This window comes from Equus asinus, chromosome 8, assembly GCF_041296235.1.
Source record: "Equus asinus isolate D_3611 breed Donkey chromosome 8, EquAss-T2T_v2, whole genome shotgun sequence".
Classification (NCBI taxonomy): domain Eukaryota; kingdom Metazoa; phylum Chordata; class Mammalia; order Perissodactyla; family Equidae; genus Equus; species Equus asinus.
The window spans coordinates 26,611,484-26,624,036 of record NC_091797.1 but is presented as its reverse complement, the minus strand read 5'-3'; the positions used below and the strand labels follow the sequence as shown (position 1 = coordinate 26,624,036).

The following is a 12,553-nucleotide window of genomic DNA, read 5'->3' as shown; positions in this document are numbered from 1 at the left end:
TTCATCTCACAAATGTTTATTAAGTGCCTTCTATGGACAATCTTAAGGGCTTCGCTGAGGAAATAGGGCTTATGTTAAGGTACAAAAATGAGTAGGAGTTACCAAGGTGAACAGAAAGATAAAGAAAAATAGTCTCCCACATGCCATGATCAAAGTACTCCAGGCTGAGAAAGAGTATGGAGTGTCTGAAAACCCAAAAGAACCCCAAAATGTCTGAAGCAGGGGGAGGGAGAGGAGGAGGAGTGGCTTAAGATGAGACTGAAGAGATAACCAGAAGCTAGTTCTTAGAGAGACTTCTGACTTCGAAGCCATGTTTAGGATTTTGGATCTGATTATAAAAGCCCAACATCTGAAAGGGAGGCCATTCAACTGTTTAGGGAGGAAAAATGGCTTTATCAGAATTTGTTTTTTATATCACTCTGATTGCTTTGTGGAGAAGGGATTAGAGTGGGCCAAGAGAGAGGATAGGATGCAAAGAAATCGATTAAGATGCTACTGAAGGAATCTGATGGATGATGACGACTTAGAGTGGTAATGGAGAAGTAGATTTTTGAGATGTGGAATTAAGGGAGGGAAAATGTAGTGTCTGAGATGATTCCCAGGCTTCTGACTTTAGCCTCTAGCAGAATGTTGGTGCCGTCCCTCCAGATGGGAAGAAGGGCAGAAGACAAGGTCTATCTTATGTGTGTAGATAGGGAACACAGGACAGGAGTCATTTATCATTAATAGGATATATATGTGGTGGGGGAGGGATGTATTTTAAACTTGTCTGAAAGTATCAGTCAGTATCAAAACAGTCTATCCTGAGATCAGTAAAGACAGTCTGATTTTTAAAGAAAAGGAATCATCATGAGAGCATAGGTGAGAATGGGGTAGGATAAAAGTTTTTGTTTTTGTTTTTAAAAGAAGCCAGAAGAGATTACTCATTAAAGGGAGTTTAAGTTAACCCAGCCATATTGAGTAGATTACAGTTTTCTCTGAAAGTAAGCTAGGGTACAAGGTGAGTGCATTTTAACATTTTAATAGTAAACAGTCCTTTGGTTCTTGCTAATTCTTATTTAAACCAGTTTGTTTTGAACATTCAGCTACTGGAATGTTAAGATTTTAATCAGAAGGCTAAAACTCTGATTTCTGAATAGGCTGGCTACTGCTAATGGCTTTGTAGCTTTTTGAATAAGATAACTAAAGTTTGTGGGGGGTCAGCCTCGTGGCCAAGTGGTTAAGTTCGTGCGCTCCACTTCAGTGGCTCAGGGTTTTGCCGGTTCGGATCCTGGGCGTGGACATAGCACTGCTCATCAAGCTGTGCTGAGGCGGCATCCCACATGCCACAACTAGAAGGACCCGCAACTAAAATATCCAACTATGTACCGGGGGGCTTTGGGGAGAAAAAGGAAAAAATAAAATCTTTAAAAAAAGAACAAAAGGATAACTGAAGTTTGTCATTGGGGTGGAGATGGGAATGTGTTAGCTTTAAAAACCTAGAAATTTATTTATGAGTGGAGGCTGTAGCCTATTATGGACATAAATTGGGAGAAGGGATGAAGAAGAGGAAAAAGAATCCTGTTCTGTTAAAGGAGACCTTTATACAATGCCTTGCGTGAACCAAACTTTTGAGATACTGGAATTGAATTTTTATTTGCAACGTTTCCATTTTACTTTGATTGGCTACTTGAAACATGAAGCATTTTATGGTGTGAAATACCAAATTAAAGCTTCCAGTGGGAACACAGAGTTGTAATCTGTGATATGGAGTCAGATGGGGTTTGCAGACGTGGAATGATAATGTGGGAACTGGAAAAGTAACCCCCACGGGTTGCAAGCTGTTGCATTTTGGCAAGCTGGACAGTGGTTGCTTCAGTGATGCGTGCTGTAGTGGGAAGAGTGTAGACATTAGAGTCATGTAAACCTGGGTCTCAAATCCTAGCTCCAGCACTTGTTAGGAAGGGACAGGTTGCCTAACCTTGCCATACCCCACTGGCCTCTGCTGAAATGTGAGGATGACATCTACTGCCCAGTTTACTTTGAGGATGAAATGACAAGATGAACACAAGGCCTCTGGCAGAGTGCCTTGCTCATAATAGGCACTTAACTCTTAGTTCTTCTTTTACCTCCAATTTGATTTTCTTTATACCTAGCTTTAGTGTCTGAAATGACATAGAAGTGGCCAGAAACGCTTAATGAGTGAGTTATAACAAATGCAGTTGAATTTCTCATCTCTACTTCTTGATTATGAAAATAGAAATTCACAGATATTGAGCACTTTGTCTTCTAGAAATGCTAACCCAAATGATGCTAGGAGTGTGCTTAAAGGCACACAAAACAGTTTGTGAAAGGTTTAAAATAACAATTGGTAAATAATTTTAAATGTAATGCAGTGATGGGCTTTCTACAGAAAAACATTTGGCCACCTATTCATTCAGTTAACATATGTTGAGCACTGTTTTTGCCCTGGGCGTGTATAATGTGGGAGACTGACAAGTGAACAGATGATTCTTATACACCATAGTACGTCTTATGCTGTGGGAATCACAGGGTGTTGTGCCAAGAGAATTTGACAATATGTATGAAATGCTTTAAAAATATGCATCCTCTTTTACCCAGTTGATCTACTTCCAGCAATATAACCTAAGAAAGTTTAATGCAGTTTTGCTTATCGTAGTAAAAAATTGGTAACTGCAAATCTATAACAGTGTTTAATTGGCTTAATTGCTGTGTTATAAATGGATATACTATGTACCTATTAGTGATCACACAGATCTGTATGTGACAAATTTATTTATTTTCAAAGAAGTTTTTTTCAATTTTAAAGAAATTTATTTTCAAGGAAAGAAAGTTTAGTGAAATCCTTTCTAAATCACTTTTGTGTATTCTCTGCCTCAAAGAAATCATTCAAAAAGACATAGTTGTCATAATCTAGAAGTGAAGTGGGAGTTTAGGTGAGCTAAGCATCTTGTGAATCTCTGTAGTACATCTGAGAGAGAAAGAATTGGACATACGCATATCAAAGGTGAGTTCTGAGGGATGGCTAGGTAAGATATAGTTGCAGTGAGGCTGCCCAGGTGAATGGGCTTGTCACTAGAGGAGGGTGAGGTGCTTTTTTGGTGCTCTCAGTCTTTTGAGGTACACTTTCTAGTAAGCAGATTGACCTGTGAGAAAAATCATTCTGAAAACAATAAAGAAAAATATGCCTAGGGAGTACCTGGACAACCAGCCCCAGGGCCTTTACTGGCCATTTTGGCTCAGCTGCTACCATTAGGTCACTTTCTCTATCTTGTGGAAACATCCCATTTCTGGATACTTCAAGTTCCAAGAGTACATTTGCTGAGAAACTATTTTTCCCCTTAGTTGATAATAAGGTAAGCTGCCAAGATCTTGGCTTCTGTTCACTTTTCAACAACAATCCCATTTAAGTTGAAATATTTTTACTCAGGTTTTACAAGTAACAGTTTATTTTGGAAAAACTTTATTCACATAAACCTTTCTCAGACTCAGTTTAAGATCAAGTTTATACCCTTGGATATACCATTAACTCTACCAATTTAGAAGAATAGGTAATTATTCCTAATCTTTTTTCTCATTGACACGGATAAGCTTGGAGATTTCTAGTTTTCCCATTTATATGAGAATTGTAAAACAAGTGAACAAGTCTTTACGGTATCTGGATCAAATGGAGTGACTATTTCTGCACCTTTCCTGCACTGCTTTCCAGAGTAGAGTGACGAGAGTCAGTCTCTCTGCCTATTTTGTTTACTTTTTTAGATGTGATATAAACCTCCTCCCCTTTGTCCTTGGAGTAGACTTTTGGGATTTTTTCTTTCTGTTTTTTTTTTGTCAGTAGTCAAAAGTTGGATGCTAAATTATTCAGAAAGAAAGGAATTGAGAGTAAGAACTATGATGCAAATATCAGGTCTAAAAGGAAGAGATAACTCAGTGGTCCTTTCTTTAGGAAAATACCTTTTATTTTTAATGACAGTCATTTGTTGAGTACCCACGTGCCAGATACTTTATGTACATTATCTTATTTAATCTACATTATCCTGAGAGATACAAATAACTCCCTCCCTCCATTTTACAGACAAGGCGCCAAAAGATTAAACAATTTGCTTTAGCCATATGCCCAGTAAATAGCAAAGTCAGGATTTGAATGTGGTCCAACTCTCAAGCTCTTTGTATTGTACAAGCTGCTTACTTTGGCCTAAGAGTTAGAAAACTCTTAGGATTGACTCTGTGAATTTCTGGTGAGTTGCATTAACTTTCTTGGCTCCTTCCTTTCTTTATCTGTAAGATGAGAGGATTGAGCTGGATCTTTAAAGTGAATTCTGACTATAAAATTCTGTGATTCCTGAGTTCTTTATTGAATTGCAGCAGAGACTATATAAAGCTTTTAGTAGTTCTCTTGTGTGCAGCCAGTTTGGGTTGTAATGAGTACTGTTAGCATGATGATTTTTCACACCGTCGCCCTGTGGAGGTGCAGGAAGGGCATAGCGGGAGCATGGGTTAACAGAAGGTGCACTGTGTCAGCTGTAGATCCACAAAAGAGAACTTGGGAGTACCAGAGCATGGCAGGCATGGGCTAGAGATTGTGTGGGTGGAGCCTGCTGTTGTCTTCAGACAGCAACATCATTTAACCTCGGAGGGTTATTGTGCCCCAGTGAGTGAGTCTGTGTGTGTCTGCATTGGGGATTGTGCTAGAAGGTACAATGATGACTCAGTTTCAGTTCTTTTAGGGCCTTATAACATTTCCAATTAAATGAGAGAGAGAGAGTTATAGGAGGAACACAATGGTTATTGACATAGGAGAGCTAATGAAATGACATGACATCAAAAAGAAGCATCATTATTGCAGAATTTTTATTCCATTTATAGAGTACGTTTTTCTCTGAAGGTGCTATACAAATAACATTGAGATAATAAGCCATTTTAAAATGTCAAAACGCTGAAGAATAAGAAAGTGGCTAGGAGAAATAAATACCCAGAAAAGAAGCAGTAGGGGCTGTAGATCGCTGGTGTGCACAGCAGGTTAGTGATTCTTTGGCTAGACCCACGCTCTCACCATTGGTGCTGTCAGTGGGTGGACATGACGTGGAGGCCTTTTCTTGGACCAGTTTAGTGCTCACCATTCTATATCTTGCAGTTGTGATTGAAGACCAGGATTCTGGTGTCAGATGGACCTGTATTTAAATCCTGATCCTTCTGTTTACTAGCTCTAGGAACACATGACCTAAATTTTCTGAGGCTCAGTTTCTTCATCAGTGAAGCGTTATTCATTATACCTCCCTTGTTAGGGTTGTCCTGAGGATTAAAGTGAATGAGTTATATACATAAAACATTTAGTTCAGTGCCTCGCACGTGGTAAGTGCAACATAAATACTAGCTATTGTTATGCTCAGAATATGTCATAACAGTGATTCTGAAGAGGTTATAGAGCATAATAACAGCAGCTTCTCTGCAGATCAAAAGATAAGATAATGTGGAGTTGTCAGGATCTTCTTTTTCTTCTCTGAATTAGGGTAATAAAGTATAATCTGTACTTTATAGACTAGCGCTAGATTTTTTTTCTTTTGAGGAAGATTAGCCCTGAGCTGACTGCTGCCAATCCTCCTGTTTTTGCTGAGGAAGACTGGCCCTGAGCTCACATCTGTGCCCATCTTCCTCTACTTTATACGTGGGACACCTACCACAACATGGCTTGCCACATGGTGCCATGTCCTCACCTGGGATCCACACTGGCGAACCCTGGGCCTCCGAAGCAGAACGTGTGCACTTAACGGCTGTGCCACTGGGCTGGCCCCAGCATTAGATTTTTAAAAAATGAAACATAAAGAGACTATATACAATAATTTTCTTTTCTTTCTTTGTCCCCTCCCCCCCTTTTTTTTTGGTGAGGAAGATTGGCACTGAGTGAACATCTATTGCCAATCTTCCTCTTTTTGCTAGAGGAAGATTGTCGCTGAGCTGACAATCATTAGCACATTGTCCCTGTGCCAGTCTTCCTCTACTTTGTATATGGGACGCCACCATAGCATGGCCTGATGAGTGATGTGTAGGTCCACATCTGGGATTCCAACTAGTGAAGACCTGGCCACCGAAGCAGAGCATGCAAACTTAACTGCTATGCCATCTGGCCAGCCCCAATATGTGTAATAATTTTAACAGTCATATACTCACCACAGCTTTAAGAAATAGAAAATTACACATAGAATTGAGGACCTCTGTTTCTCCCCCCACCTCAGATAACCACTATCCTGAATTTGGCATCATTTCCACATGTTTTTATCTTATAATTATGTATCCATAAACAGTATATGGTATCTTTACATATTTTAAGTTTTATATAAATATTGTTATACCATATATATACTTCTGTAGCTTGCTTTTTTTCTCTCTACATTGTTTTTGAGATTATTCTATTATACTTGTCCCTTTATTCATTTAACTACCATAGAGCATTCCAGTATATGAATGAATATACCTAAATATACCATTCTAATCTATTCTGTGTCAGTGGACATTACCTATAATTTTGAATATTTCTGCATACGTCTCACCTTCACACCCCCCTCCCTCAACCTCTAAGAGGTAACCATTACCCTACGTTTTGTTAGTACTTTTTTATGATTTAAACATACATATTTCTAAACAATGTTATTTGAGTTTTGCCTGTTTTTAACATTTATGTAAGTCCAATCTTAACTATGTTATTTAGTGACTTGGTTTTTCATTAATGTAATGATTTTGAGATTCATTTATGTTGATGTATGTGGCAATAGTTATTTGTTTTCACTATGTATATTATTCCATTATTTGAATTTATTAAAATTTATGGACCTTTAGGTTGTTTCTGACTTTTTACTATTGCAAACAATATATAATTAACATCCTCATACATGTGTGTTGAATTTCTCTCAGGTGTATACCTAGGAATGAAATGACTTGGGTATAGCTAATGTATGTGCATCTTTATCTTTACTGGATATTGATAAGTAGTAATTTCATTATCATTTAATTATAAATATTATATAATTTTATAATTTCTGATTTGACCTGTGAGTTTGAAGTGTATTTTTAAAATTTCCAAATATATAGAATTTTTTGCTATCAATTTTTAACTTAATTGCTCTATAGTCAGCTAATAATGTCTGTATCTTACTAATTCTTTGGCATCTGTTGAGAGTTTTGCTTTATAGCCTAATGTGTGGTCAACGTTTAGCCAGGTTTTAGTCAGTTTTTATAAATATTCCACATATGTTTAAAAATAATTGATTACTGGGGCCAGCCTGGTGGCCAGTGGTTAAGTTTGCGTGCTCCACTTGGTGGTCCAGGGTTTCACCGGTTTGGATCCTGGGCGCAGACCTAGCACCACTCATCAAGCCATGCTCAGGCGGCGTCCCACATAGCAGACCTAGAAGGACCTACAACTAGAATGTACAACTATGTCAGAGGGGCTTTGGAGAGAAGAGGAAGAAGAAGAAAAAAGGAAGATGGGCAACAGATGTTAGCTCAGGGCTAATCTTTTAAAAAAAATAAAAATAACTAAAAATAAATTGATTATTTAATTGTTGGGTACTTGAGTCTATGTATGCTTATTAATCTCTAATTTTACTAATTATTTTTTGTCTGAGACAGATATAGTAAAATCTTCCCATTATGATAGTAAATTTGTTTCCCATAAATACAATCATTTTTGCTTTACATATTTTGAGGCTTTGTTATTATGTGCATACAGGTTTTGAATAGTTTTATCTTCTGCTAAATCCTGTTCGTCTGTTTCTTTTACTATTATGTAATGATCCTCCAATACTTCTTTACATTTTCCAACAATACAGTAGCTATTACTGGCTTTTTAATCATGTGCATTTGCTGGTATTTTTTTAATATACTTTAAATTTTTCTTTATCCTGTTTGTTTTTAGTATGTCTCTTGTAAACTGCATAGAATAGGACTTCATTTATTCAATCTGAATTTTTTATCTGTTAACTGCTAACTGTAGTCTATTTACATTTATTACCATTACTGATCTCTCTCTGCTTATTTCTACCATCTTATTATCTGTTTTCTATTTACCCTGCTTTTCTCACTGCTTCTTTTTTCCTTCTTACTTGTCCTCTCTTGGTTTGAACAACTTGTCTTTATTCCTTTTTTCCTTCTACTGATTGCCCTTAAAAGTTTAACATGCATTTGGCTTTGCAAAGTCCTTTTTAAAAATCAGTATGTCTCCTGTTCTGAACAATATAAAGACCCTGGAAAGCTTTAACTCCAGTTACCCTCCACCAGTGTTATATGTTTTTGACCAGTATTTTACTTCCATTTTTTAATCACTCAAGTTAGTCTTTGTTATTGCTGCTATTACATTTCATTTTTATACTGACTTTCATTGTTTTCTAATACCCAAGGAGATTGTGAGCTCCTTATTTAAACTGGTTTTCTTACTCTTTCTCTTTAGATTTTCAAAAGAAACAACCAGACGATGATTCTGCCCCAAGTACAAGTAACAGCCAATCAGATTTGTTTTCCGAAGAGACCACCAGTGACAACAACAATACCTCGATAACCACGCCAACTCTTAGTCCCAGCCAGCAGCCGCTTCCGACAGAACTGAATGTAACTTCACCAAGTAAAGAGGAGTGTAAGTGCCCAGATCCTGTGAAGTGGTAGAGAAAGCAGCCCAAGAATTATGTCATGAGCTTCTTGGTGTAATGCCTTGTCCCAGAAAAGAAGTTAGCAGATCTTGTAATTTAAGATTATGTGTTGACATATAGGCCCAAGTCAGCAAGTTAGAGAATAAATTTCAGCCATTCATGGAGCTTAAGGTCTTCTTAAAAGATGGCCTTTTCTGATGACTGTCAAAGTACATGAGGTTTTGAACCAGTGTGGGGCAGTGGATTCATGCCAGAATCCACTAGGGATTTTTAAAACAATTTTAATCTTCAGCACCATTCCTGAGTCTAATTTAATTGGTCTGGAGGGAGGCCCAGGAATCTGTTGTGTTTAACTCTGCAGAGGATTCTAATGTGCAGCAGGTATTGAGAACCACTGGTCTAGAGGATGCATCCCTGACTTAGGAACCTTGGACTGAAACCTTACTTTTGTCACTAACTGGGCCTTGACTGTTTCTAGGCAATTAACTGAGATAACAACACTATATACTTCATTGAGCATGGGGTATTTGAAGGGAGGAGGAGATGGTTTCTGTTACTGTTCTGTAAGCCCTCAGTGTTAGCATACTACTATCAAACGTGTGATGTGGAAGTCCATTGTCCACTTAATCTTCATAATACCATAAACATCTCCTTTAGGGCACAACTACAACTGACAGCGTTTGTTGAAAATTACAGGGATGTTATGACATTGCAGTTTTGCCTTTTAAAAGCTTTACTTAACAGGTTGAAATTTGGTGTTTCAAATTTAATAAATACCTAGAAATCATTGAAATATGGTAGGTTAGAATATTCTGTCTACTAACTTTGGAAAGATTAACAGAGAAAAAATATTTATCTAAACCTATCACAAACCACAGTATTAGGTAAAATTGAGATTATAAATGTAACAAAGGCTGTAGTCCCTGTCCTTAAAGAATTTATTATTTAGCAGGGGAAAGCAAATGTATTTATGTTAGTGGTTCTCAACCAGGAATAATTTTGCACACCCCCGCCCCCAATGCTGCTAAACATCCTATACTGCATAGGACAGCCTTCCACAGCAAGGAGTGTCCTGCCTGACATGTCAGTAATGCCACGGTTGAGAAACCCTGATACGTGGTTGTTTGCACCCATTTTAATAATCTTTATTATGTATTAAAGACAGTGACTGTTGAAGAAGAGTGTTGGTTTACTGGAGAAAGTGGTGTGGAGACAGACACAAGGTGGTGAAAAGACATTCTAGACAGGGTAGAAAGAGCTGTGGAGGAAAGCTGCGTGGAGTTCTGCAATGGCAAGTGACTCCTTCAGGGCCGTTTATGGAGGACAAGACTGCAAAGGCAGATTATGGCCAAGTCATAAAGCTCATAGCTAAGATGTTTGATCATGTAAGATGTTAATCATGTTTTTGAGCAGAATAAGTAATATTATTACAGTTCTTTTGGAGAGGTAACCTGGCAGCGTTGAAAAAGGGAAGGACTATACCAGAATAACATTGCAGAGAGAGAATTTTTTAAATATTATAACTTATTGAATAGAGGCCCAGGGGAAGGTGTAGGAATCATTTAAGAGGATTAAAAAGATGAAAATGGTAGTGGTAATATTAAGACAATAAGAAGTAATAATAATAAGAAGAAGAAGACAATTTTAAAAATCTGTTCGGGGTCATGTACTTATTGAGGAGCTGATGAAAGCTGTGGCCCCTTATCTCAGAAAAATACACAGCATACCATCTGTTTATACTCTCTTTTGAATAAAATTCTTTTAAAGCTCACTGTGGGCTTTAGGTTAAGAACTCCTTGTCAAGGGAAAGGTTGGAGCTGGTCAGGATCTCATCTGGTGGAACCACATCTATTTGGATCAACACATACCAGGATCAGTCCACGACAACCCAACCTGAGCAGCCAAAATGCACCTGAGACTGAGATAACAACAGCTACCGTTTATTGAGTGCTTTATGTGCAAGACATTGTTCTATATGTTTTGTATAGTTTATCTTTTGTTCCTCATGACAACCCAGTGAGGTAGGTACTATCATTACTCCCATTCTGTGGATAGAGAAACAGGCACAAAGAGATCAAGTAATTTGCCTGTGGTCACAAAATAGTAGATACCAGACCCAGGATTCAAATTCAGGCGTTTGGCTTCAGAATCCATGCTTGTCATCAGTTAATTCACAATGTGAAATATAACTGCCACAGAGAACAGAAATATTCGTGTTGGCAAGACCAGCACTTTTTCTCTCTGTAATTAAGGTATGTGGAAACTCAAATCATAACCAAAAGTTATTCTATAATTCATCATGAAAAATCCTTCTAGCAGGGATTAGAAATAAAAATATATCCATGTGACAAACATTTTCTCTGGAGGCAGACCTTTATGGGAAGCCAATCCATAACAAGGATTTATATAGCAAATGGCAAAGCGTGGAGTTAGGTGAAGTGAACTTTTAATTAAGTCAGGCTGATTGTCAGGTGCTCTTTAAGGACATAGAGGAAAAGTCTTGCATTCAGTGCAAGATTCCATCTTCATACCCTTTTCCTCCTCCTCATCCTGGGCTTAGACCTGCCCTGAAATCTGGAGCCCTGAGGACAGAACACTTCCTGTGTTTCTGTAACTTGCCAGTCTAGGCCACTGTAGACTGCCATGTTTTTTCTTTTGCTATATAAATACCTTCAATCTGATTAAGGATGTCTAATTGTACTAGCTTCAGATCCGTTTGTGGTGACTTCACATCTTTACGACGTTGTATGTTCATGTTCCAGTTAAACTCTCTGAAGCTAATCTTATTTCCTAATTCTTTTGGGGCTTGCTTTGTAATCCTTGGGTTTTCACAGATCTGGGAAAGTGAGGAAATTTGCTAATCAGAGATATGACAATGACTTAAGTGTTCAACTGGGCAGTTTGAGTTGGAGCGTGGGAGAGAGCAGTCAAAGTCAGGTTCATCCACATGGAGATGATAGCCGAAGGCTAAGGGGTTAAATGAGATTGCCAAGGGTGAGAGCAGAGCAAAGCAAAGCAGTGAGTGAAACCAAAACAGAGGAGGCAACTGAAGAAGTCAGAGACGGGGAGAATGATAGTGGGCAAGGTCACAAAAGCCGAGGAACAGATGTCAGCTTATGGTGTGGGCTTCAATAATAATAATGAAAATGTTAGCTCGCATTTATGAAGTGTTAGCTATATTCTAAGCACTCGTCTAAGCTCTTTAATGTACTCACATTTAATTTTCACAGTACCTTGTGAGGTAGATGCTTTTATTATCCTTTTTTTACAGATGAGGAAGTTGAAGCATAGAGGGGTTCAGTAACTTCTGCCCAAAGATGCAGAGCTCCTGCTTCTCAGTGTAGCTCGCATTTCAACCCACTAATTTGGCTCCAGAGCCTGTGCTTTCAACTGCGGTAGAATATTGCCTCAGTGTTGTGAAAATGCTGCAGAAACTATAAACTGACAAGAGACATTTGGATTTGGTGATCATGAGATTGATTTAATAAGCTATTTCAGTGGTTCGTGAGTTCATTTAGCAGTCTTTGCTGAGAGCCCACTGTATGTTAGGCACTAGGTTAAGTGCTGAGTACAGAAATGAGTAAGATTAGATCTCTACCCACAGGGAGGTCACCTTTTCAAATATATATGCCTCTCCCTGAGATTATGGATTGTTCTCCCAGACAGGTGCATAGGAATTTTGGGTGAAAGGGAGGCAACAGCAGGAGTGGTGGTTAATAAGCATGTCATTTGCAAAAGCTTTCTCAGGTGGATTTTGCTACCTCACCTAGGTGAAATCTGTGCTAGAGTGAGGAGATTTGTGCCTGGTTTGTGGGTGAAGGATATAGGGTTGAGAAAAATAAGAAAGGCTTGTTAAAGCTGTCAAAGCTGTCAGGGCAGATGCATTATAAGTCAACATGAGATAATTAAAATGA

The 12,553-nt window shown here is 38.2% G+C and overlaps 1 protein-coding gene across 2 annotated transcripts in view; it reads left to right on the top strand.

The window, feature by feature from the left end:
* ZFAND3 (zinc finger AN1-type containing 3) overlaps nt 1-12,553 on the top strand; it is a 311,100-nt gene that overhangs the window by 224,497 nt on the left and 74,050 nt on the right. For both annotated transcript variants that reach the window (XM_044776614.2, XM_044776615.2), the window contains exon 3: nt 8,444-8,626. In XM_044776614.2, coding sequence (XP_044632549.1) covers nt 8,444-8,626 — 183 coding nt within the window. The remainder of the gene's footprint in view (nt 1-8,443; nt 8,627-12,553) is intronic.